The sequence below is a fragment of the Brachyistius frenatus genome, unplaced genomic scaffold, assembly GCF_029030835.1.
Source record: "Brachyistius frenatus isolate BFR_SWC_R1_liver_20210118 unplaced genomic scaffold, ASM2903083v1 Contig_35, whole genome shotgun sequence".
NCBI lineage: Eukaryota > Metazoa > Chordata > Actinopteri > Embiotocidae > Brachyistius > Brachyistius frenatus.
Window position 1 is genome coordinate 1,150,001 of NW_027210634.1, and position 27,938 is coordinate 1,177,938.

Below are 27,938 nucleotides of genomic sequence, written 5' to 3' on the forward strand. Positions count from 1 at the left end.
ACTCAGCATTAGCAATGCCGCCATTATTAATGCCTTTAAAAACAGCTGTCTTTTCTGTTATGACGTGACAAAAATGTCTGCTGTGCAACGAGATGTTACCGAGACGGACAAAATCGTCCCAACATCACAGAAGAGGGAAATGAGGACTCGATCGAAGGGCCAATTCCACTTTGGTCTATTAGATCTACGAGCCCTACGTCGCTTTTGGTATGAGGGTGCCAGTTAGATTAAACCTGATTTCATGAGCTAAGTTGGTTACAGAGGGTAATTAGTGGTGAGGTATGTCCAAGTAGCACCACAATAAAGAAGCAGTGTGCTGAAAACACTGGAAAACTCCATGACTCAAGCTGTCCGGTCCCAACTTCCTCTGTTTTAGCCTCTTCGGACACCCGTGCCAGTGTGCACGCACAAGTGTGTGTGTGTGTGTGTGTGTGTGTGTGTGTGTGTGTGTGTGTGTGTGTGTGTGTGTGTGTGTGTGTGTGTGTGTGTGTGTGTGTGTGTGTGTGTACTAGACAACGGACCCAGCATAGAGACTGAAAACATCCGCACCATCTGTGGAGCCTGCAGTTCAACAAAAGCCAACCTGCCAAGGCAAGATGTTTCCAACATACTGTAGAATGATGTGAATATCTGTTCAAACACAAGTGCAAATCTTCTGTTGAACACTGCTTTAATTTAGCTCTAAAGTGATTAAAGTAGTTTGTGATATGCACAAATATGTGACGTGCACCTTAACAAAAGCACCTAAAAGCATTCTGTTCTGTCATTTGCTTTTATTGAGTTTGAACTTGGGTGAAAAAAAAAATCGATATTTCTGTTGAACGTGGGTCCGTTTTTAAGAGTAAAAAAGTTATGGGGCGCAGGGATATGCGGGTAATGCTTGCATGTAAACACAGACAGCTAGTCCTATTATCTCAAGCTGGACTTAATTCTCAAAAAGTGGAGTGTGGTCTGCAGAGGATCTGTTTCATGGAGAGGGGTGGGGGGGGGGGGGTTTCCATGTGAATGCTTGAACGGTATTGGCTCGTCACTGTGACATGTGGGGGGTTGGGGTCAATACTTAGAGCATTAGCCATATTGCCCCGTCCTCTTTAAAGATGCGGACTGCGGATTTGGGGGTGTGGGGGAGCGGGGGTGGCATCTCCCACTGTGCAGGCCGATATGCTGGAGGCCTCGGGAGATGGATCCTCCGAGCACAGGACCGCTCGCGCGCCCCATCGCTGCCTTTGAAAATCAGTGACTGCACTGAAACAACTCTGTGTGTGTATGTGTGTGGGAGGAGAATTGAAGGGGGCGGGGCTAACACTTGTAGTTGGAGGGGGGGGGGGGGGGGAAGAAATCTGGGTCAGACCTGGGGTTGATAATGCTGATACCTTGTAGTCTCTATGGAAACACAAGCTCCACCCCCCCATCCCCCAACAACCCGACTTCCTCTAAGGCAGAGAAAGAGTGATATAGAGGCAGACAGAGAGACTCTTTATGGACAAAATAAAAAAAAAAAAGAATTCTCTTCCGCTTGCTTGTTCAGCTCTATACTTACATAATTCTGCTTTCCTGTCGAGAAACAACAGCACTGCTGAGGATCTTTTGGAGTGTTAATATCCTGATATTCTGCTTCCCTCATGGGATTTCTCATTTCAGCCCCCCCCCCCCTGAGTGAGAGGTCAGAGGTCAGCCTCATAATGAGGTGGTATAGATTCACTCACTTGTTTCAAGGACATTTCAGGAGGTCAAATCCTGCTGTAGAATAGTTTTCTTTAATGGAAACCATCCACTTGAATTACTGCTCCGCAACCCCACCGAACATGCAACAGAGACTCAGCTTGAATACTCACCTAATTTGTTTTGCATAGTTGGTTTCAATCTCCGACCTCTCCTTAACGAATTTGGTGTACTTCTCCACAAACTCGATGCCCCACTGTGTGTGCTTCTCCAAGTTGTCAAACTGATCCTGCAGAAAAAAAGAGGAAGGTGTGATGATTACATCAGTCCAAAAAAAAAACCAACAACAAAAAAGCAGGAGACAGCATTCCTTTACCAAACAGAAAGATGAGGCAGAAGCAATGATTGTGTAAAAAAAAAAAAAAAAAAAAGTGGACGTAGCTTTCGGATCTGAAAAATTTGGCCGATGACTTAAACTGCGATACCACCGAGTGCCACTAGAGGGCCGGCTCCAAAAAGACTCCGTAGATTCCAATTCAACTTCTCTCACGAAATTCCAAGTCAATAAAATTTCTCCACGAGTTATCTCGGTGTCGTTAGCTGAAGTCGCTCCTTCTTATTAGTTTTCTGGCCGTCTATTTTAAAATAATCTCGTCATTAATTAGAAAATAAGCTTAGTTTTTTTTGGGGGGGGGGGGGGGGCACACACCCGAGGCTTCATTGCTGTGACGTCACTGTTGTTCGCCGCTTGGGCGGAAGTCAACCAGGACAACAGATTATACCAACTTGATGGTGACACTGTGTAGCATATACTGTTGTGTGACCGACTGCTGATATCACACGTTTACTTGAGTTACAACAAAATATTACCACGTATCCATCTTAGAATTTGAGCAGCTTAGGCAGGTCAATATGGAAAACCTCTTAAAATTAATCTTCTACTCGGCCTCCTGCCACACGCTGTGGGAATGTTGCTCATCTGGCTCCCCTCAGCCGAAGTCACTGAGGCATATCTGTGTCAGTGAATGTGTTTATTCTCAAGTCACTGATCAGACGAAAGCATCTGCATCGCGCATTAAAACCTTCAAACGCTGCACGTCTGGAATACGACCGACACGGTCCTCTTGAGACGACCCTTTCAAAGCTACTAGTGTGACCCGGCGAAGCTTCGCCTCAATATGCTTAATATCATTTTAAAGTGTGGTCTGTCACAGAGAGAGAAGTGTGGCTCATAGTAAAAAAAAAAAAATTAAAAAAAAAGAGAGGCTCTAAGCGGGCTGCACTACTGATAACCAAATGCAGCTGTTCAGGCTGAACTCATTATTCAACATTTGTTGGTGACTTGTGAGGAAAAAAAAATAGCTTTCGGTTGGCTGAGGTCACATTTTGAAATTCATCTGTTCAGAAAAGAGAGCCTTTCAGCCGGGACATCAACTAGCACAAACACACGCAAAGGCACAGCCACCGACGATAGCGCTACTTCTAAACCATCTTCTTATGACCACGTTGGTATAATATTATAAATGAACCAAAAACAAACAAAAAAAAGCGACCTTGGTGTAGCTCAAACAGTCCCCCATCCTCTCCTCCACCATGTCTGGCGTCTTCCTAACAGTCCTTCGAGCACGGCGGAGGAAACAGGTGAAGCAGCTTTCGTTTCACCGTGTGAGCACCCTGTGCAGTGTATTTCAGGACTGCTATGAGCATCCTGCGCCCCTATACTTTCATAATGAGTGATACAGGAAGCGGTTTTGTCGATGAAAACCCCGAGGTGTAGCGCAGTCTACAAAAGTCGTGCAGCACTTTGAGATAGCTGTAAGTGCATTGAACCAGCTTTTTATGTCAGAATCGCAGCGTGCTGCCAGTTCAGGACAACGTAGTTTTTTTTGTTTTTTTTTGTTTTTAATTGAAGCCACATAATGTCGTATAAAGTGTGCTACAATCACTGGAGCACCTCTGAAAGAGCACTCACAAATTCAACGGCTCCTGATTGAGGAACTCAAGGAAAACAATAGCGTGTCCTTCTCAGCGAGGAGGACTTTCCAGACTGCATTGTTCGTCGGTTTCAATGAGCGATCACTCATCAGCGAGCCACTCGACAGGAGACTTTAGACATTTTAATGAAAATGTTGAAGCAGCTCCTCCGCCTCATCGCTCCTCTTTGTTGCCCCCCAAAACCACCGATTGAGCTCCCATTTCCTTTTTAATGACCGAGAGCATGCTCACTCTCGGACCCATGTGCCAATTAAAACAGCATTTACTTCATTACTGACAAGACAGCAACCATTCAGGACACGAAGCAGACAAGAAGCAGCGCACGTCACAGCAGCCACAGCATGCACATAAAAAAAAAAAAAAAAACTTCCTCTCCTCCTCCGCACGCATAACTCAAATTACCCTTTTTTGCAGGGGCACCATCTTATCCACTTGTGTCTCAGCGTGCAATGTGTACCCTTTAGAAATGATCCAAATCTGGAAAATGTCCATCCAATTCCCCGCCCTCCAAATTAGCGTGACAAAACAATACAAAAACTGGGGTTAGCTCGGAGAGGGCATCCACAGGACCATTTTCCAGGTATTCCAAAAGCGCAGATTAGCGGGAGCAAGCGCCCTCCCCACCCCCGGGTTGGGAACAATGTCCGCTGACCCTGACTTCCTCCACACAGTAACAAAAGAAACGGCGCAGTTGTAGCGAGTAAATCCCGATTATCTGGCAGTGGCGAGGATCCCGGAGAGGGCAGGGGAGGAAACCCGATGCGGCACTCGAACGCGGCACTCTGAATCTGAGGCCACGGCTGCCCACAGCATTCAGGGCTTAATGCTCCATCAGGCGTAAGGTGGAATAAATGGGATGGGAGAGCAGGACAGAGGAAAAACAGAGGGAGGGGGCTTGACGGGAGTGGAGTTGACAGAAGAGGCGGGGATTACAGGGGGAGATGATAAAATGTGTGTGTGTGTATGGGGGGAGGGGGGGAGCCTAGGCTGCACTGCTGGGGCCTCATAAACTTTGTCACCCCTTTTACAGTCCCATATTTTAAAATCCCATTATATCCATGTAATAAAACAATAGCATAAAGCTTATGAGCCGCAATCTGATGAGTCACTGAGATCATGAATCCTTGGCTAACATCACATCACCGGAGTGAAATGGAAAAGCCATCAAGGAAGCCCTTTCTCCGGCTACAAAGAGAGAAAGCACGTTAATAAATTATGAATCGGAAAGGGAGAGAACTATCAAAGAAAGCAATGCATTATGTAAAAATGAGTCCGACACAAGCGTACACTCTTGTGCTCTCTCCCCGCTCATTACATCAACCTCCTGCCGTTAAAAACTTGTGAAATATTTGATCCCACAGAACGTACATTTCTCTCTGACCGGCCATAAAACAGGTCCAATGACACAGATCCCAAAGCAAAGCAAAGCAAAGCAAAGCAAAGCAAAGCAAAGCAATATGGACATGTTGAGTAGAAGATGAAGGAGTCAAAAAAATGTACAGATTTTCGAAATGAAATACTGTATTTGATTAAAATTAAGGTAATTTATTAAGGAAAAATGGCCAAAAATTAATTGATACTTCATTGATAATTTAAGCTCTGGAAAGTTCTCTTTTTTTGCAGGTTTTCTCAAAAACAAAACACAATTTTAGGCAAGCAAATGATTGATATTGGCATTTGGACTGCCACAATTAGTCAATTAGTCCATTAAAAAAAAAAAAAATATAGGCAACTATTTTTATTGATTAATTGTTTCAGTGAAGTTTCAAGCAAAAATCGTCAATATTTATTGCTCCAGGCGGCTAAACTGTGAGGATTCACAGCTTTTTATGTCATATATGATATCAAATGGAGTAATTTGGGATTTTGGACAGTTGCTCAGACAAATTAAGCAACCTGAAGTCATCAGTTTGGGCTCTGCTAAATTGTCCTTTTGTCATTTAATAGATCGAACGAATTATCGAGAACATGATCTGCAGATTAATCAGTAATGAAAATGATCATTAGCCGCAGCCGTACTTTATACTCATTAGTTGTATGCCCAGGACACGTAGAAACGGTGCAAGTGATGATGAGAGTGGACTAAATACGAAAAATTCCTAACAAACAATATATTAATTAATTCACTGTGGCAAAGTCAACAGTCTGGCAATGAAGACCATTTATTTTTCCCAAACCAAAGACGGAGATTGAGACAAAATAGTTTTCCATTGACCATATTTTTCTGCAGTCACGCCAGCAGAAACTATAAAGCAGACGTGTCACCGTTCTCGTGCACTTTGGTAAAAAATATTTGGATTAAAGGAAAAGAGGAAGATGTGACTACATTTGCAAAATGAATCAGCTTCTCGTTGTGCTCAGGTTTCAGTTCGTTCACTGCATGCAAATCCCACAGTGTGGGATATTCCCTCAGATCTGGCTTGAACGGTGACCAGAGTCAAACCTAGTCAAACCTGCTCGTGGACTTTAGTAAAAAAAAAAAAAATCCCCCCTCATACCAAAGACTAATAACGCCTGCTTCCATTCTTTCATCTGCGGCCCCTGACACCTGACCTTCTTCCTTCAGGAGGGGAAAAAAGTAGGGGATCCCCTTCAGGAGGCGAACCGGGCCCACTCTGCTTGTTATTTCAGGGCTCGGTCCCGCTCACTGTGATCCATGTTGTAACTATTGTGGTCGTACATGAAGGAAAACAAACAGAACCGTCTAGCTAAATATTTTTTCATGATCCAGGAAATGGGAAACAGGTTCAAACAGAGAACAAAGAGCACATTTAGCAGTTACTAAATATAATGTACGTTGCCCCACGGGGCTGTAAGAAAACACACGTGTGCTTATTTAGGGATCAGCCTCCTGACCTTCAACCCCTTCCTAAGGGGTGCTGTGGTTTACAGTGCGGGTTAATGTATGGGACTGACAGTTAATCTGAATGAATGTATGTCATTTAGCATTTCAATTCAAATCTCTGGTTCTCCTCTGTACTGACGGCCCATTGACCTGCATCCCTTCAACACAGAAACTTTCTCTTTTCTCTCTGTTTAAGACAACAAGGACAAGTATAAGGTGAAGGTGAGCCAGCTGTATTAACACACGGTTTCATTTTTACTTCCAAACTGGTCACACCTTCTGTCGAAGCAAAAGAAAGCCGTACGGATGCGAATCTTTGAACCACCTCTGAAATCTGGATTTATTCTTCTGGAAATAATTTGCTTTGAAAATTATCTCAAATTAAGGTGGTTTGAATTCCTCTTTCTGATATTTGCAGAAGCTCTTTTTTGAAGAAGAAGAATTGACAAATTTAGACAAAAGCTTTGTGTAATCAGTATAAAAAATATATCGGAAAAAAAATGAAGTTACTTTAATTGGAGACACCAAATTAACAATAAACACCAAAATTCTAACTCAAACAGCCGGGCTGCCAAATACCACTCAGACGTCTGTCCTATCAGCCTACGACAGAACCACAGCAAATCAAAACATCATTAAGTCAAACATCATTAAGTCTTCTGACGGATGTTTTTCGAAAGTAAAAGTGTTCAAGTGCTATGAATTCAGTGGTATTCAAATTCCCACATGAGGGATTGAGAAGGGATTCATTTTCCAATCTGGGTTTCAGATGCTCATAAGATATTCTGATTATGATGGCATTCTTTACTTCCTCTGAAGGAATGCAGATCAAAATAAATAAGAAGCAGAATAGGAAGCGTTTGACAATGGTCTTTCAGAACTTGTAACATCCAGACCCTGTGTTACATCAGCAAGGTGAGTAGAGCCACTTTACATCCTGCGGTAGTTGGCGATGGCAGAACTGTACTGATTTTAAAAGCCTCTGAACAAACGCTCCTGGGGACATTTCTTACTTTTATTGGAGTCTCACCACCTCTGCAGAGGGCGCTTTTGCTGCTCCGATGATCACAGCAAAAATCAATGCGCCATTACAAACACACGAGAGGAGGGAAAGAAAAGGGCGCTGTTTCACCGCTCAACTCAGGGGGAAAAACAGATGAAAGGTAAAGGAAATAGCTGCCGAATAAATTCAAAATAGATTTAAATGCAGATGCAAATCAGCCATCAAATGAGACTAAAGTCTAATAACGATAAAGTAGTGCTTTTTTTCCCCACCAGATGCCTGAGAGTATAAATCTAGGAAGTTTTATCATCTTTTATAAGGATTTAATAGAAAATGTTTGCAGTTGTTTGACACCTTGCGTGCCACGTGGTAATTCTTCCATTAAAAAAAGCGACCTTTCGAAATCGAATTAATGAGATAACAGTGTACAGACTTCAGATTGATGTGATAATGTAGGATTTGGCTGGTGGGTGTATAGAGCGCCTGATTAGTTTCTTTATTTCTTACGGGGAAAAAAACGCAGAAATCCCCAGTTAACTAACGAACTATGAATCTGATTAATAAAACACGCAATATTATATTATTATAAATAAAGAGTTTTATTGCAACTACTTTTCGTGCGGGGACAAACCCTCCAAACTTAAGCTTCAACCTGTCACAATTTAGTCTGACGCTTTCCAAACTTAGCTGCACACATTGTGTCAGCGGTGAAGTAAGTGAAGGGCAACCGCTGACAGGAAACCCGTCGGAGAGAAGACAGACAAAGAAAAGTCGACATCGAACCAGTGTAGGTGGTTAATCCACCGAGGCGGAGGGGGGGACAGATGTTCAGCTGGAAGGGAGGACAATGGGCACACCGGGATCTATTGATGCTTTTGTCTTCTTTTTAATGGTTCAATGTGTTGACCAAGCAGCGAGGACAGTAGGCCGGTGGGTGTTGAGGGGGAGGGGGGGGGAATCTGGGCTCGTGCTGGAAACAACTAAAATCTCGGTTCGGTGGAAGAGCTCCCCTTAGGCTGGATTTCACTTCTGCACGTCGGTTCAAGTGGCCTGACACCCCACGCAGAGCGTACAGAGGCCAACTGTTGTTGGAGGGAAGTTGTGGTTGAGACCGAGGAGGGGGACTGCTGTTCATGAGGCTCTTAGCATGCTGCCAATTAGAACGAGCAACAATTAGCCCAATTGTCCCACCAAAACTAGCCTGGGCATTGCCGAGTGGCCCGAAACGTCGGACTCCCTGGACTTCGCCCTTCCCGGCGGTTACTCGTGAGCTCCCGCGCAGCTTTCTTCTCACCGACCGCAGCGGGCTCGGAAGAAGCGGCGCTTTCAGCTGCGTCTGGCGGCGGTGGGCGTCCTGCAGCCAGAGCAAATATTTGGCGGAGATGCCAAACCCTCTCTCGGAAAACACACCCGGGCTTTGTCCAAGAAAGCGGGGCGGAACAATGCCTTTATAGCCCACTGTGTCGAAGAGGAGTCGCAAGAAAAAGAAAAAAAAAAAAAAAAAAAAAGGGGGGGGGAACAGTAGCCTCGCAAAAAAAACGCACAAACAAAGCCGGAAGATCATGTGCCGCTAAATCGCTGCTCTCAGCTGGTTCACTTCGGGTCATTAGAGGTTGAGAAGGGTTTGTCTCACACGCACACACACACACACACACACACACACACACACACACACGCACACACACGCACACACACGCACACACACGCACACACACACACACTAAATGAGCATTTAACACATGGGTGCAAACAAATGATCTCTTCACGCAACAACTGCAACAGCAAACAAATCATTTTCTTCTCGTTTTGAGATCCATCTTCGTTCCTTAATACACTAATTACGCTCTAACACAGGCAATAACAGCCAAGCTGACGTTTGTGAACATATTTCAATGTCGCTGTTCGGGGAGCCGCCTGACGTCAGGCAATGTGAAAACATCCCTCTGCAGGAGGCACAATCCCCACTCGTGCGGGCAGCTGTTTGAGGCAGCGGGGTGACCCTTGTGTGCAGGAGCGCTCGTTTTGCGTGCCATCGCGGGATATTTATAGAAGCGACCGCCGGTCTGAAAATCTCAAGAGCGCGCGTTGGCGTGTCGTGCCACGGCGCTCGCACACGCCTCCCGCGCGCCCGCTCGTAACACACGCGGACTCATCTCCGTCTATCGGCAAGCGGCGAAGAGCGCACGTCGGTCGGCTCGGCGAGAAGAAAAAAAAAAAAAAAAAAGACACCTCCCCGCGGCAGTTATGTGACAGGAAATTGCTGCGCCTCAGCCGTGAGTCATAACAACTGGAACGGGCGGTCAACTCATTCAAGGACGTCGAATAAGAAAGCCACCGCAGCTCTCTCTCGGGCTCGGCCCTACCGCTAACAAGTGCAATCTCTCTTCTCGTAGAGCACCGACGTCGTAGAGGGAATCGTTCTGCAAGTGCGAGTGATACTGTGAACCTCGTCACGTCGGCTGCTCACTTACAGAAAGGGCCGTCATCGTCTGCTGCCGGTACTCTTCGCGAGGGCTCAGCTGGCACTCCGCAGAGAAAATGAAAAACTCACTTTTTCTGCGCAACGTGGCCATGTTTTGTTTTTTTGTTGTTGTTGTTTTTTTTTTCGCGCGAGAACGACAAAGGAGGAAAAAAAAAAACACCAGTTAGTCCATCTCCTGGAGGGGCGGAGGGGCGGGGGTGAAACCAGATAGAAGATCGAGCGGTCTTAACAGATTTAGGATCCACGGTATGGCGGCGCAAAGACGGAGGGCGCCTTCGTCCCTCCGCGAGGGTCGGTCGCAAGCTCGCCGAACGCGGGGCGCGCAAAAAGTATACCGAAGACAGAAGAGGAGAAATGGTGCAAGCAGAGAACTTGATTAAATGACGTTGTTATTAATCTGATTACCTCCCTTCCAACTCCATTCACCACCCGATAGGCTGCTCTGCGGATTAATCCCAGCAGACCGGCAAACACACATTAGTCATTGTTCCCGCTGAGCTGTTTTTGTTCTTTTTTTTTTTGGTTTTTTGGTTGGGTTTTTTTTGTGGGGGGGGGGGGTGAAGCGCTTTAGTTCTTATATAACCTATTCCTCTGGTATGAGGGACGAACTTTGAACTTTATAATGTGCCCAATATGATGCAATGACTAATCTGCTTCAACAGAGCAATCAGCCGGGCATCATCCCTCGTTCATTCAAGTGAACAAGTTGGAAGCGGTCCAGATTTGCCTGCGATAGACCGTCTCTTAGCCCATTATAGCGTTATATGGATACGGGCCACTAAAGCACGGGAGGGGGGGGGGGTATTGATCGAGCAGTGAATCCATATCAGCACAACAGCCCCGTTCGAGGTGGTTGAGTGTTCATACGCTTTAAATGTTAGTGGGACTAAAATGCTCCAACGTTAGTGTTCGAGCATTCAAAATAAGCCAATATCAGCTGATTGGCTTTTTGCAGACGCATAATATATCAGTGCACTTCATGTGCATTTTAAAACCGTCGCATTCTGTCCAACTGCGAGCACAGATCATTTTATTGTTTACAGGAATGGGCATTTCAGGGAAGAGTAACGAATTAGCGCCCCCCCCCCCCCCCCCCGTGATAATAAACAAAAATATATTTTGCTGCGGGTTCTCGGTCAGGACAAAACAAGACATTTTAGGCTGCACCATCAGCTTTAGGAGACACTGATGGATATTCTTTCTTTTTTTCTTTTTTCTTTTTACCATTTTCTGACCATTTTAAAGGCACAAACAGTTAATTGATCAGTCGATTAAAAAGAAACAACTGAGATTAACAAATGAATTGATCGTGCAAAAATAGTTGCTGCCCAGTCTGCGTCTGTGTCGCGTTCTTGTCGTCCAGTAGGTGAACGCTGAGACATGGCACGAAAGGTGCGAGAGGCCAAAGTGGCGAGTTAATGCTGACTTCGGTGAGTAAATGACCCGGCTGCTCCGCTGTCCGACAACAGTACAAGATGCTACATAAGGTTCAGGCGACTCTCCAGTCGAGGCAGGCGCGCAACACGCTGCCGTGACCCGTCACATTTAAACCTTCCCCACTGAAGGCCACGCTATGGGCCAAAATATAGCCTTTAACCCTTTAAGCCCTAGAGCCCCCCCCCAATTGGGGGCCAGGGAGAAGACTTAGCAAAACTATTATTAAAATATGGACATATATACTGATATTTACATCTGAACAAATCTCACAAGTGTTCCCTTTATTATTACAAATATTTGGTGGGGTTTTATTTATAATTTTTTTTGATTTTGGTTGCAGAGATGTACTCTTTTTTATCACGGGTACGACATTTTCGAGCAGAGGCCTAAAAAAAAATAGGTGTGTTTTTAAAAGGTTAAGTTTACTATACTTCCCTGACAAAAAGGTGTCAGTCTTTTAATTTCAGCACGGATTTTCTGCAATTTGAAAACAAAAGCAAACAAAAAGAACCCACACACACAAACAAGCAACGCAATCTTGTAACCAAGTCCGCTGTCAGACATTATGGTCGGAGATGAGAAGAGCAGATTAAACGTGGTTGTATTTCACATGTCGGACCCGACCGTGTGTCTCGCTTGCAGCTGCAATTCATAAATAGATGCGTCTGACACTTTTTCTGTCCGCGTCGCCGTGTAAGACTTCTCTTCTTGCAAAGGCTCTTTACTCGGAGCAGCTCGGTGTCACGTAACCAGAGTCGAAATCTCTCCCTTTGAAGTTAAAGTTATACTTCAGCAGGACTCCTTTCAAAGATCTGCCAGCCGTCCGTTGCGATTCGCTTCTGAGTTTTGCACTCCCCCCTCCCCTCCTCTAATTTGGTAGTTTTCTTTTGTTTTTGTTGATGACGCAGTATATTGTTTACTTAAAAATACATTCACTTAAATACTGCTGAAAGGTGGCATTAGACAAAATTGGAGAAAAACTCAAAACAAGCATGCAATTAGGGCAAACTGAGCAGGGCTGCTATTTTTTAAAACAGAGCATTGTTTTTCCCCGGTATGGTCTTAACACCAGAAGAACAGACAGTAAAGCACCTGTTGTCGCCGTCATACTTTTACCTCAAACAATTCATTAGCAGGCCTACGGACAGATTTGCATTCCACGTTCGCTCAAGTTATTTACAGACGAGCAAACAAAAACACTTAAATGAATGCACGGGAAGTTGTTCTCCTCCTCTTACGCCGCACATGAGTTTGCTATTTGAGTTCCCCCGAAGCAGCCGTACGGTCCACAGGATGACAAAGCCAACACTTTAACCTGCTGACAGACCACAAGGACTCTCAGACCACGTCGCTCTACTGTCTTTATTCCTCTCGCTCTTTTACGCCGAGTGCAAGGAAATGACACTCCTTTTCTTTGTGGGGTAAAAGGGAATCAGAAAACTTGGAATGCGGTCGGTACAGTTTCCCTGCCAAGTTCTCTGGAAATTGCATGACGGGGAGCTCTTGAGCTCCGCCCTGAACATGCCTCATCTCACAATGTCAGTAAATATGACAACTTTTTTTTTTTAAATTTATTAGCCACATGACACGACAAGCAGATTACTCCTCTTGGAGAGACTCAGATCTGTCAATACGGTGTTTAATACACTTTTGTGCATGACAGTTGCAGGCTGTGCTTTCCATGCTAATGAGGGGTGGCGCCTACTCAGGGAGACACAGGGAGAAACTTATTAAGTCGGTCTTTGACTGAAGGCAGGCCTCACTGGAGGGGACCAAAATTCAAATAAGATTTGCTGCCGTTGACTGACACGATCAATAGTTTCCACACCCCACGCACTGTCCTATTCAAAACGGCCGTCCAGCTAAAGCTCAAAGGTTTAAATAAAGCATTCTGCAGAAATGTTGAGCAGCAACAGACTTGCAACCCAATTATGTGCTATCTCCTCAAGCTCTCGATATTATCACAAATAAATGTGAGATTAATTCTTCCACTGGGATAGAAAAGAATTCAATCCTCGTAAAAAGACATCGATAGCTATATTTTGAAGATCCATTGAGCCAGTGAGTCAGCATGATGGAAAAAGAAAAGAAAAGAGCAAATGAGAACATTTTAAGGAGGACATGAGTGGGCTGGAGTAAGTGCTGGAATTATCGCCAGCAGTTCGAGTATTTTCAAGCAGCGGGAGACAACTGCACGATTTGCACGATCCAGATTTCATTATCGAATCATCTCGCATCCCTCCGCAAGTTTTTGGGGACATTTCCACCTGAAAATATATCCACAAATTTGTTCAGTCACAGCACCGCGACTGTCAGGCCTGAAGGAACAACTTTGCTCTCTGTGGATGAAATACGATACGTCCCTCCAGCCCCATCACAGGGCCGGAGTAAGATTCGAAAAACTCCAGCAACAACCTACATTTTCACTTCTGCCTAATAAAAAAATTAAAAGTAAAATGGGGTCAACTGATGTAATTTGAACGTGTTTTCAAATTTCTCAACTGCGACCGGACCAAATCTGATGCAACAGAAACTAAGCACAGCAATGCCACACCCATTTTAGTCATAGTACTACGAGGCAGCCTCTTCGTTCCAACTGGCATGTTCTGCAATCTTTGAAAGATGGTTTACAAAAAAATACGGCCCATAGTCACAGTGAGGGGGACCTCCAGGGTGAAATGGGTTAAGCGGCCATAAACCAATAAAAAAAAAAAAAAAATTTAAAATAAAAAAAAGGCTTAGATGGTCCAGATTGAGCGCGCTGACCGCATCTGGCATCCCTTAAAAAATAAGGTGATTTGAAGGAGGGAAAAAAATAACAGGCCGCTACCGTCACGCCAGCAGCAAACCCACCACTGGGGTTGGCATCAGAAATATACCCCGACTTCATGACCACAAAAGAGCCCACATGGAGAACAGAGCCATCAGATTTACACTGTCATCGTTAGCGCTCTAGCTCACACACACACACACACACACACACACACACACACACACACACACACACACACACACACACACACACACACACACACACACACACACACACACACACACGTTGATGTGTTTCCTCGATGGCTGCAGCAAACATCTGCGCTGTCACATCCATTTGCTGGTCGGGGATAATAAACAGACATAAAACACTGCTGAGGTCACATCTGCAAAAACAAAATAAAATAAAAACTATACGCGCTTCCAATCCGAACCTAACTGAACAAAACTAACGACAAATATAAGCTTATTTTCGGCACAGACCGAGTTTCACGCATAAACGCTGAGCTCAAAGTTACAGTTAATCAGAATCGAACACAATTCCACAAATAAATACTTTTTTTTTTTCTCCATTAAAAGACCTCCTTTGTATATTTGCCACTTGTTGAGGCTTTTATGGTTTACTGAGTACCATTGTAAGCCTTTTGTTTATAAGCTGCACAGTTTTCTCAATGATGAGGAGAACAGCCTGAAATAATGAGCGGTTTCAAAGGGAGAGGTTGCAAAAAAAAAAGAAAAGAAAAAGAAAAGAAAAGACGTCACAGCCCTTTGTTCACAATCCTTTACCTTAAGTAGCCGTAAAACAGCCAACAATGCAGCGACATGGCAATCTGCTCTCTGCCAGCGTTACTCCATTGCTCTGCTGAGGGGAAACTCAATGCCGTCACCGGGCTGAGGAACAAATGACATTTACAGTATGTAGTACAACACGCCGGTAATTAGGGGAACACGGACAGCAACGATGGCTCAGGTGACGACAATAAGTCAAGGGCTCAAGAGACGGAGGCCCAAAAATACAATTTCCACTGTCGCAGCAGTTGATTAGAGACTGACTTTACAAATAATAGAGGAGAAGGCGGCGGCTCAAAATGAGAGGCTTGCACCAGCCTGTGGTGGGAAGGATTGAGTCACATTTCCACGAACAAGATAACAAAAGGACTCTCCTGTTCACTTTTGAGGAAGCAGAGGGACGACATGATGTGTGACCAGAAACAACGGAAACTGAATTTCTCAGTTGATATAAAATGCATTGCGCGAATTTTAAACCGACATCGCCCCAAAAATAGGTAACACAGCCACCTGTCCACTACAGCGTACCGCGCTAGTGTCACGGTTTCGCCTCACCTCGTAGTGAAAAACCACACGGTTAGGTTTAGGAAAAACAAAAAACAACAACACGTGATCAGCTTTAGGCACAAAAATGACTGGTTTAGGTTTAGGAGATTTCAAGAACTAATTTCAAGAATGTACGATGGCAACAAAATAAGCGTCGCAGTTTTGTACGTGAACATAAACGAAACCTTTGCCTTCCAAATATTTATGAAAAAATGAAAAAAAAAAAAAAAAGAGCCCTCAGCTCTACGGTTCGTAAACAACAACAGTAACTCGGGAGTGAGAATCAGCTTCTGTATCAAAGAGCTCTGCTTTTAGCCGCTTGTTGTTGTTGTTGTTGTTGTTGTTGTTGTTGTTGTTCGTGAGCACACATAACGTACGTCGCACCCTCACGCTGCGTAACGGTATGACGCCATTACATACTCAACTTATAGAATATCGTCAGTATCACGGCACAATTATTTTTATTTTTATTTTTTTTAATCACCGATATTAGCGTGAACGATACGATATGGCTCGCCGCTACTTTTCACGCTGTTGCGAGGTGTCACACTGACACAGCATCCTCTAGTTGAAGAGCGCGTCTTCAAGTATCTTTGACCAACGGTTCAAAACTCAAAGATGCTTAATTTCTTATCGTGTTAAGACCCTTAAAGCGGAAAACGCTCGCAAATTCTGCATTAGACTTCAGTGGTTAATAAGATGTCAAAATTGTTGCTGGTTAACAAAGGGTCAGACAATACAGAAATGTCTCTTCGTCCTATTTGTCACTCTGCCCACTCTGCGTTAATACCCCCCCCCAACACACACACACACACACACACACACACACACACACACACACACACACACACACACCCCTCACCTCACCTCCTCCTCTTACTGGCTTCTTTTTGCTCTTCCCTCCCGGGGGTGCCATCAGATCAAATTTAAATCCATTCATCACCATTTTACCCTCACCACAGGTGTGTGTGTGTGTGGGGGGGGGGGGTTCAGAGAAAGAGGAGAAGAGAAAATCTGGCTTGAGGTGGTATCAGTGAGTCGGCAGGTGGGGTGAGCGATGAGTGTTCGATTTAATGGGGAGGTCTGTTGTCGTCCGGCTGAAGGTTTCAGTCTCTGACCCCCCGCTGACTCCGACACACTGACAGAGGGAAACAAAGTAGCTCAGGTTCCAGGTCCTGGAAGTGCCCTGAATGTCAAGCGAGCAGCGGGGGGGGTGTGGAGGGGTCTGAGTCAAGATGAGATGGAGGAAATCTCAGTCTCACACCGAGCTCCAAACAACACCGCCGGGAGATCTCGCTCTGATGTCTCAACTGCTGGGAATGCACGAGTGAAATCGACACAAACAAGACCATGAGGTTTTGGATTGAACTTCTCCCGTCTGTTCCTCTTCTGGCAACGTCTGGCAACCGCCACTTAACGGAACAGGAGGAAACGAGCCTCTCCAGACAATACACCACTTTTCCTTTTTAAATTGCATTAAGGGTGTGCCTGCAATTTAAGAAGACCGGCCGAACAAGAGAACTTATCTGTACGTGCCGATGGCGAGACAACTACAGTACAAAACGAAGTAACACACAATCTGAACAATAGAACTGTAAAAGTGGGAACCAATTTGGAAACCATCCATTATGCCTCCTATTCTTTTACCCCAGTCCGGTTCAACTCACCTTGAGCTGCTGCTCTTTGAGTAGAGTTTCAACCTTGTCCATGCTGCCTCATCAATAAGTTGCGTGACATGGAAAGACACTTTTACATCCTCCGGTGCTGCGAGGAGTCTTTGAGCACTCCTGCGTGGAACTGTGAGAAAAGTAACTCGCGTCCAGTTCCCGAATTAGCCGCAGGAGAGAAGTGAAACGTTCAAAGGTGTGTCATAGTGAAAAGGTGTAGCAGTCACATTGTTTCTTAAAGCCAGAGAGTGAGGCTAACTTCTCTTTTCAGTTTTAGCTACTTATGTACTGTTGATATTTAGTTTGAGAACATTGTGTGTGTTTTTGTTTGTGGCCCAATAACTTTGCACCTCAGCTGCTCAGATCACCGTCTAGATCCGCGCCAGTAAACGTTGTGGTCTTCCTTCCTTCTAGGCTTTCTTCGACACGTCAAGAGAATCTGACTTGATTAAGAGTGCCATGCCTCGATAGGTAGTTATTAAATAATTGTGTATTTTCTTCTTCTTTTTAAAAACCCTAGTTTCACTGTGAAACAGTCACGTGTTCCACCACATTTGACTTCCTTCTTCCGTGGTCGCATTAGCACGTCGTGACTATTTAAGGAAAGGGGGCTCGGGGTCCTCGTACTGCACGTGCATGTGAATCTGACCCATTTACTTCATTCTCTGCTTGCACGGAAAAAAAAAAAAAACAGCTGTTATTTCCCAAGAATCGGGGCCAAATACTTTGGGGCCAACAACCAGAACATGTCATTACTCTACGGACAGTTCTGCCAACATGCAATGAAGTTTAATACCTGGGGTTTGAGCTCAGTGGGAGATGGACCCTGTTCGCAAACATTGTTTTTGTAACACTTTCTATTGGTAGCTCGTTGGTACAAGGACAAGACAGCGACGGCAGCAAGCATTCCCGGAGTCTGTCTTTAAGAACACTGCGAATACTATAATCAGGGCTATGACGTTGCAGCGAAGGTATTCAAATTTGTTGGAGTCAACTGGCTGGTGCTTTATACTCTTAGTGAGTCACACAGCTCAAACAACAGAGGCCCACCACAATCATTTGCGTTTGCTTATTTGCTCGGTTGCTTTCTCTGCGTGGAAGTACTCTTTTCAAGTCGTGCCGTGGCCCATATTCGCAATATCCGATCAAATAAACTGTGCGATCAATGTAATTTGATACAGTTCAGCTAAAGTATAGCCGTCCTCGTCTTCTTTTGAAGTAAAATTGTTCCATTCTGCTGATTTTACAAAACTGTAATATCACAGCAGGGCCTGTTTGCACTACCTCGCCGCAGTCGTGTTGGTGAGAGGTCGAGAAACTCTCTCTGACGTCACTTCCTGAGCATGTCACTTACTTTCCTGTTCACCACGAGGAACAACAGGATGAGCAGCGTGACGGCAACGAGCCGTGCACACGGTGCCTCATCCTTCATCGGTCAGGTTGCACCATCTCGGGGTTTTTTTTTTAGCAGACGCTCCTCAATGATAGCGATCATGAAAACTGCAGAATTAATTTAGCGTCCAAAATACTGATTATTTTGTGACGAATCGGGTACCTGATTTAGGATTTTGTAATCATACACAGCTAATAACTAGAACTGAGATGATTAGGCAATGAACTGAAGGCAACAATTACATTAATCAGTTAATTATCAAGCTATTTTTGGAGCAAAAATGTAAAACACTTTCTTATTTCAGCTTCTCAAATGTTACCTGTTTATCTATGTTCATTATCACAGTAAAGGATATATTTACAGATATACACGGATATATATATATATATATATATATATTTTAACTGGTAATGAGACAAAACAAGACATTTGAAGTTTCCTGGTTGGATGTTTGTTTTGTTGATTTATTTGAACAAATAAAGACAGTTATTCACAGACTTGAAATTAAAACAATGGCTGGTTGCTGCCCTATTTATATGCAGGTACTAACCCTCAACATCCTGGTCTTGTTCTACATAAAAGTGTAGTAGCTGCTGCATGCAGCAGTGGCGACTTCCCTCTGCGTTCTGCTGTTTGATCTGGTTTCTAGACAACAACACACAACAACAAGCTGTGTGTTTTCTCCAGTGGCAACAACCACCTGTAGAGTGTCGCGGACTGCTTCCCTATAGCATAAAGACCAAGATTAAAGAAACAAGTGTCTGGATTCCATTCAGTCCAGTAAGGGGAAAAAAAAAACAAAAAAAACATAGCATCTGGTTGTAATACATTATTCTCTGCAAAAGCTCAGTCGCTGTTTAAAAAAACTTGCAAACCTTTTCCAGACTCAAAAGTACACATGAAAGCCTGCGAAGTGCCTCACGGCTACGCTGGCTTTGCATGACTACCTGGGCAATAGTGTTTCTCGGTCAGGCATTGCAGGAGAAAAGTAAAAAAAAAAATAGTGTGACAACACGGGGGGAAAATGCGAAGAATGTGGGCTGCTGGCTGGTTTTCTTTGTGAACTTTGGACCAGGTAAATTACCGGAGAATTCAGTGGAGTTACCCCCCCCATCCCTTATTTTCTAGAAAGGAAAACACATCACTCATTTAACTACCTCCAGACCCCTTTGCTACTGGGTCAGTTAAAAAAGAAAAAAAGAGAAAGAGCCTGCTTGTGTCAGAGCAAAATTTGCTTCACATTGCATCTTAAAGGAAGTTGTCTAATTGGGTGTTGTGAAGAATCCGTGGCCTTCAGATGAAAATTGAGCAAAGACATTTGTGAAATCGAGCACCACAAGTAAAAAAAAAAAAAAAAAAAAAAAGAAGCTGTTGTTGTCATAAATGTCGACGTGAAAAGAGGTGCAATTGGAGTCTATGTCAATATAACCTGACCCTTCAAATGCCAACTCCCTGCAGCAACTTGCGAGCCCGCAGTAATGCATGTTTGCGCTGACACACTGAAAACACACCGCCATTTACTCAACATGTGCGATGATAATCCTGCGACAAAACAAGCCGGCACCTCTCTGCCAGGAAGTCGGTCGGTCGGCGCAGACAGCAAGGAAGGACTGCCTTCGCAGATCATTTCCACAACAAAACGACAACACGAGTCGCTGAAACAAAAACCCTGACAGTCAGGAATTCCACCGGCCACAACCGCTTATTACCAAGCCGTAAAAATAGTTTCAGAGAGCCAGTCCTGTAATCTGCATTACTGCGTCCCCCCCCCCCTCCAATTTACACGCCTGCCCCTTCAAGTGCGAGCACCTTGTGATGCAGCGGCCGCCCCTGATGAAGGGCGAGCGACCAGCTGGCTGGAAAACGCTTCGAAAGTCAATTTCTGCGGGATGAAAGGTGACATCATGGTGGAGGAATTTATTATAGTGAGGTCAACCGGGCTTCTACTTTGTCTTCTGCTGCTGCTCGCGGAGGTTTTCGTGTAGCTCGATGAACCCACTTTACCAGGAATAAGATATAAGGTCACCCTGTATCCACCGGGATTTGGTTTTAACCGTGGAGGATGATGGAATAAAAAAAAATAAAAAAAATTGTTTTTTGTTTTTTTTGTGTGGTAAATTAACGGTAAAATCAAAGCCTGAGATTTCTACATGTAATTTGGGGGCGTTCATTTCAAGATGCGTCCTTATTATGATTAGAAATCTGGACTGAAATCAGCGTTAAGTGTTATTTAAGTGCAATAATTAGTGAGTTAAGCGGTTAAAAAAAAAAAAAATAAAAAAAAACTCCAGCAGTGCTTTAGTGCCCTTCTGCGTGCAAGTTATAAATGAGAGAAGCACTTCCTGTGGTAACACAGCCTGTGAAATGTACCTGCCTGTTCCACGTTTGGCACATGGTAACGGAGAACAAGTGCCACTGCAACACGGTCACACCATCACCACCACCACCACCACCACCACCAGTAAAGCAGCTCTGCTGGAATCGGGGTATTTTTGCTCTGTTCCAGATATTGTGAGGGGGTGTGTGCAAAGCGTGGTTTGAAATATAAACTAAAATGGACGGTGAGCTCATGTTAGCTGGGGGAAAAAAAAAAAAAAAAATCTTCTTCTCGCTCACACACCCTTCCTCGCTAACAACCATCGTTGACACATTAAAGCCAAAATCCATAATCGTCAGCGATCACCGCTACAAATGAAGCCCCCCCCCCCCCCCCCCCCTCACACACACACACACACACACACACACACACCGTTAGCTAATGTCACCACGGGCTGGACACATCCACGCAGAGGCGCAGACGAAACGCCGTTTTTAGCGGCAACAAAAAAATGGAACCTTTGCGCATTCGTCGTGGACACGTTTACGCGATCGGAAGACCGTTATATCCCCACGGGCGCGTCAATAAGCGAAAAACATGCAAAGTGCACGCTGAGACTTACCCATAGCTCTGACCCCCAGCTCATGGTTCCAGTACGACGTCCTCGGAATAATCCACAACTGAGGTGTTTCCAGCACACACGCGCGGACGACAGACGTGCTTTTTTTTTTTTTTTTTTTTGCTTTTTTTATGTTGTTATATTCGCCGTAAGTTGACGTTAAAAAAAAAAAAAGGAAAAAAAAAAAAAAACAACAACAACAACAACCTACTCCTGAGCTCGTAGTTATTATTTATTTTTCAGAGTCTCATCCTGTCTTGATACAAGATGGCCAGGAGCTGCTGCTGCTGCTGCTGCTGCTGCATAATCTTCAAACAGGATAGTCTCGCTATAGGCAGCGCGCTCGGGCACCCGCTTTGGACCCAATGACAGCTGCTCTCTGTGCGCGCGCACAGGCAAGCACAAAAAAAAAAAAAAAAAAAAAAAGAGAGAGAAGAAGCTCGGTGGGGGGGTGGAGGGGGGGTGTCACTGCAGGGTTCTCCTATAAAGACTAATATCTCTGCTGTGCCACGATCTCCTCTGTGCGACTGAGCCGGCGAGAAGCTCCGATTTGAAATGAATGCGGGAGGAACGCGGTGGGTGGGGGGGGGGGGGTGTTGGTGGGAGGTTCAGAAAGGTCACCACCCATGGCAGATGTTTCATTGAAATACCCCCAGAGGGTTTCAACCTCTGGGCAGCCAACCCTTAACACTTTCTCTTTCTGCCCTTTTTGTCTGTCTTTCTATCAGTCTATGATTAAAACAAATAATTATTTTTTTATTTTTTTTAAACACGTTAATCATGCGTGGCAACACCCATCCTGGATTTACTCAATATTCACCCCACGGGAACTCCAAGTCTCCACTCTGCACACAGGATGTTGCGTTGAATGTGTTTGTAGAAGCTTTCCGTCACCAAGAATCTAGGAATAGAAGGGCGGTTCGAGTGTGATATGGCTCGGTTTTTCTGTTGATCTATTTGCTTCACTGGGAATTTATGCAAATCATTGTGCCGCAGCGGGTGTTCAGGGTTTGCATACAGTTATTAATTGTCAGTGAAGGTAATTGTGACCAGTTATGTGCTGTAACTCTTTATGGAACATCATTGAGGGTCAATTTATCGCTGCCATCATCTTCAGAATAGATTTCAGGCTTGCAACAGGTTTCCAAGTCGTTCATTACCCCAGTATCAGAGTTGCTCCTTCTTGTTTCATATTGATCATGGATTTCCTGACTTTGTCAAAATCTCAGCATGCAAGGCATCCCTGCATCTTGAGCAACTGTCGGTTGTTGTTGTTGTTGTTGTTGCTGCTGTTGTTGTTGTTGTTGTTGTGGTGGTGGTGTTCCTAATATTTTGACAAACCAAATTCATTTAAATAGGAGGGACAAAGTATTATGAACACCTCTCCAGTGCATGTCAACAGCACCACAAAGTACAGTTCCTCAAATGATATTTACATAAATCAACACATCTCTCAGTCAGATTGAATACTAACTAAACATTATGACCCTTATAAAAGGAGGATTTATTGATGGACTGTTGTATTAAACTTGATGCTTCTCTTGTGGTTTTAATGTTTTGGCTGATTAGCGTATATTTTTGTGGCTTTTTCACAGAGGGCAACTTGACATGACTCTCTCTGCTACATTGACATGCTTTACTGACTAGTTATTATTACCAATTGCAGATATAGTACCAATGTACTTATTTGGTAAAAACCTGTGCTTTTCCAACTAAGTCAAATGTTTGCAATGAAAGAAGCACATTTAGTGAGACACCTGCATTTTTAGTTTGGCTTGTATTAACAGCATGTCATCCAAACATTAGACATTCACCAAATCAGACACTGATAGCGGTCATCGTGACTATCTATCATTATTATCACATAATTATGGTGGTATTTTTATAGTGATGATCCCTTTAATGATGAAGACCAATTCAGTTCAATGGTATGGACTGTATCACAACAACAACACTGCCATCTAGTGGTAGAAACTAGCGAGAGACGCCACTGGGAAGAAAGAGCATTTCATTAAATTCAAAAAAGAAAAAAGAAGCGGGGCTCATCACGCTTAGACTTAGCTATCATTATTAACTTATGGAGCATGTGACACACAACCGGGAATTGTGAGAGTTTCAATGAGACAAAAAACAGGGCAGCAATTTTAACACACACCTATGCCATTATATTAGGATTTTACAGAAATCTAATGCAAAATAAGTTTGTGCCATTCAGACACAAGACAATTCATAGCACTTTACTTTAGTACTATATAGAAATAGTTGGGGGAAAAAAAAGAGTCATTCAGAGAAAATTAAAATTGCATTTAAAAGACAATTTAAAAAAGCACTGGAACTAAAAAGCTTTCACCTTGCTTGGCTGACCCTGAGAGGTCAGTGTGCTTCAGTAAATCAGAGATGTATTCGGGCCCAAGATCATTCAGGGCTTTATACAAGAGTAATAAGATTTAATAATCAATCCTTTGACACACAGGAAGCCAGTGATTGTAATTTAAGAACTGGTGTAATGTGCTCCAATTTCTCGGTGTTAGTGAAGCCTTCGCGGCAGCAGCACTCTGCATCGGCTGCAGCTGTCTGATTGAATTTTTACTGAGACCTGTGATGACATCATTACGACAGTTCAGCCAGCTGAAAACAATGTCTTATTTACACAGAAATCCCTTTTAATTCTTGCTGTTTTAAAAACCATAGAAGGCTGATCTTGTAATCGTCTTTATGTGGCTCTTGACATTTAGCCAGTGATTATGTTGAAATGTAGTTTAATTAGGGCTGCTCTGTCAAAATGATTCAAACGTTTCACGGTATGCATGCTTCTTACCTTACACAATTGCGTTTGAGATTTTTTTTTTTTAAGAGCAGCCATTTGTTTACACATAGTATATTATAAAAAATAATAAAAAAAAAGTCTTCAGAGATACTGATGAGTAATGTCTCCCTACTTGAGTTTTGTTTGGTATATTGCTGTTGTGTACTGGAAATTTTCCTGTTGGAAAAATTACTCCAGAGGCTTGGTTCAAAATCAAACACATCGGACATTTATTCTTGCAAGAAGGAACACATACATGCACCATCAAAGAGAGGTGTCCAGCAAAGAAGGGGACTTCCTTCCTCCGTAGGTCAGCTTGACAAACAGTTGACAGTCACCCCCATTCCCTTTGTACCTGTATGTATGGTAATACAGAGTTGGTTGTAGGTCACAAGATAAGGACACAGGGGAGTCGTCAATTAGATGCGGAAAGAATCACTTGCAAATGAGACAGAAAACAAAGGAAACTTTTCGGGGGGGGGCCTGAGACTTTCCGGAGCCACAATGCAAACAAGAGGAAGAGACAAATCTTTCCTTTCCATCATATCCCTCCTGTTTATGCAAAGTATAACATAACATGTACATAAAAAGGAAAAAAACAAAATAATCTTTCCATCATATAAAATAATCTTTCCATCATTTCCACACGCATAACCTGCATCACAACACAACAATGTCTTTATTTACAACAATACATTTAAAATAATGTTGATTATTATATTCAGTGTAATGGATCAAGAACGTTTTAAAGTTTCTCTCCACCCAAACATTTATTTTTCTTCTCACTATAAACATTTGAATGTTTGAGCTTCTGTGTGCAGAATGATGTATGTGTGAAGTTCAAAAGCATAAACTTGTTTTCATATTTATCTTCTGCATGGGGGAAAGTTTCTCTGAGTTCTTTGAAAATCGTACTTGAACGGGCGGGCCTATGAGCTTTATTTGTGACATCACAAATCATTTTTAACTGAGAAGAGGTGGATGTCTTTTAATGTTTTTTTGTTTTTTTTAGAAGATAATTTATCCATTTATTTATTTAAAACTATATCAGACGTGGCTTATTATTCAAAGTTAAGTAGTTTATATTCATTTAAAAACATGCCTGGAGGGGATATTCAATGTGTCATTGGTGTGCGAGGGCAGCTGTTCAGATCATTGTGCCTTTAATAAGAAGACAAGGTAATCTAATGTATTGATGACATCCCCCTAGATATTGTTTGGATTTGCCACTAGAGAGTGCACAAGGCCCTTTCGTTCCATTGGCAGACACCAATCTGTATGCACAAAATCTGACTAATTGAATCAAATTAACAAAAGGAAAGTCGGGTGCTTTACATCATATCAGCCTGTAGATCATCCGTCTCCAACCATCACCCCTTTTAAAAACCCTTTGTTTCAACTGGATGTTTAGCTTTAACTGCGGATCACACAGAGCTATCCAGTCACAACAAACCACATTCATCGAATTGTTTCTCTCAAGTCACTCCTCTCAAGGTTTCTCAGCAGTTCCCAACAAGGGCATGGAGCGGCAACTTCTGTGAAGTTTTTTTACACTGTCCAGATGGAGGAGTTTTAGTATCCAGAGCCAACAGAGATCTTGGAAGTGACCCCAAACTCTCAATCTATCCTCCAAGATCTGGATCCTTTCCTTCGGAGTGGTCCCATCGCTCACTTAGACTTGACAGTTTCCCACTAAGGAGTGCAGACTCCCTTTCACCTTGTTTACTTTATGTAGCTTCAGAGGTTGTTTTTTTTTTTCTTTTTTATCAATCTGTCAGCTTCATTTAAATTCCTGTGGACCAGCCAACTTTTGTTGCTGCATCACCAGGTAAATGTATTCAAATCATCAAAAATTCACATTAATACAGAATTCTGAACACAGAATAAAACACCAAGTAAATGTAGTGTTCCCTTAATTTGCCACAAAGATATGTAAAATGATACCACAACTACAAATACAGTGTTATTACATGCACACACCCATATATCTAACAGTAACACAAACACACTTAGATCGAGCTTTGATAACTGAGCGTGACAAGTTTCTGCCTTTAATAATGTAACACATCCTGTCAGGACACAAAGTAAACAGCGCATGAGACCTTACTAACTCTCCATCTTATATAAGATAATGTTTTATTTTCTACCACAGGTTGCAGTAACATCAACCATTGCAAATGTGAGCCGTTTTATATAAATGTGTGTAGATATTATCTATCTGATGGAGCGCCACATATTCACTAAATGAATCAGACTATCCACTGTGTGTACTGTACCTGGAGGAAATACCATAACATGTCACCTGTGGCTCAGGTTTGTTGATTTAAACTGCATTTTGAAACACCATCCTGCCCCAACCAGTTTAAAAGCAAACTTTCCCTGCAGGCGGTTTTTTTACGAGTCAAAGCTGTTGCCTTCCAGATTCAACTTCTTGAGGCTATTAAATACCTGGAATGCAAACCAGTTTAAATCATTTGTAGGGGTTGAATTAAACAACATTTTTTTTAAAAATGGAACCGTGTCCATCCCAAAATATCTGAGTTTTCTACCTCTCTGTATTCCCAACAACAAAATGTATCTGATTCTCCATAAATATTACTAAAAAAATAATGACTTTATTCAGAATATTTGTCCCCATCACACTGTTTTTCATATCCTCATACATTATTCAATTTTATGCTTTGCCTCCGTGCATCTTTCAAAGTGGAAATTTGACAGCCTCGCTACCGCTCCCGAGCAAGTACACTGAATGATGCCAAGTTTGGAGTCAGCCAATGCTTAGGATCACTGCACATATTAAATCAGGATTAATGACTGATTGATCCTAATCTTCCAAATCATGTCAAGCAGAGCTCTTCGACATGGCTGAAACTTCATAGTCAGGGCCGCTGGACAGTGTCAGATTATAGCCAAGGATTGGATTATCACTACTAATCCAATTACACATGTTGGGCTGTAATCTGCTGTCAAACTGGTCTCTAGTCTAAGGATAACCCTGTGGAGAGAGTGAATCCACGTAGGCCCCATGAAAGCAGGATGAGATGTGGATGTTTAGCCACACCAAATGAAAAAAAAAAAAAGATATCCTGCATGAAGTGCGAGAGAGAATAGATAGATTAAGATACTTTCTTAATCCTGCAAGGGGGAGTTTTTTTTTCTCTACAGCAGCATATACAGGTACAACACTTAAATAACACTGTTGACTGTGTTTCTTGGTTGTTTGTATATAATATATATAGATATATACTGTACTGTATATACTGTGCATTTTATATTTTTTTTACTGCTATTTTATTGCTTTTCTATTCTATTTATTATCTTATTGCTTCCTGTATGCTGCTGTAGGGAAAAAAAAAAAAAAAAAAAACTAACAAAGTAACTACCTAACCTAACCTAACAAACGACAGAATAAACACGACGGATGCAAATTAATTTAACACCCGACTCTAATGTAAATAAATGTCACGCGGGCCCTACAACGCTCATGTGCCGTCAAGAAAAACGTGCAAGCTCGGTGTCGTGAAATATGACGCCGAGCGGACCGGAAACAGAAAAAAAACACACACACACACACACAACCGATGACGCTTTGACTCCACCTCATG

The 27,938-nt window shown here is 43.2% G+C and overlaps 1 protein-coding gene across 26 annotated transcripts in view; it reads right to left on the minus strand.

Annotated features, from left to right (window-relative positions):
- fnbp1b (formin binding protein 1b) overlaps positions 1-21,669 on the minus strand; it is a 62,334-nt gene extending 40,665 nt beyond the window's left edge. For 6 of the 26 annotated variants that reach the window (XM_069700845.1, XM_069700834.1, XM_069700833.1 and 3 more), the window contains exons 1-2: positions 4,060-4,164; positions 1,836-1,951 (exon numbers count right to left, since the gene is read on the minus strand). In XM_069700845.1, the coding sequence (XP_069556946.1) occupies positions 1,836-1,951; positions 4,060-4,149 (206 nt within the window). In that variant the 5' untranslated portion in view covers positions 4,150-4,164. Of the gene's footprint in view, positions 1-1,835; positions 1,952-4,059; positions 4,165-21,530 lie in introns of those variants that run through there. The other 20 variants (XM_069700835.1, XM_069700832.1, XM_069700831.1 and 17 more) reach the window with 9 other exon arrangements.
- Positions 21,670-27,938: the final 6,269 nt, after the last annotated feature.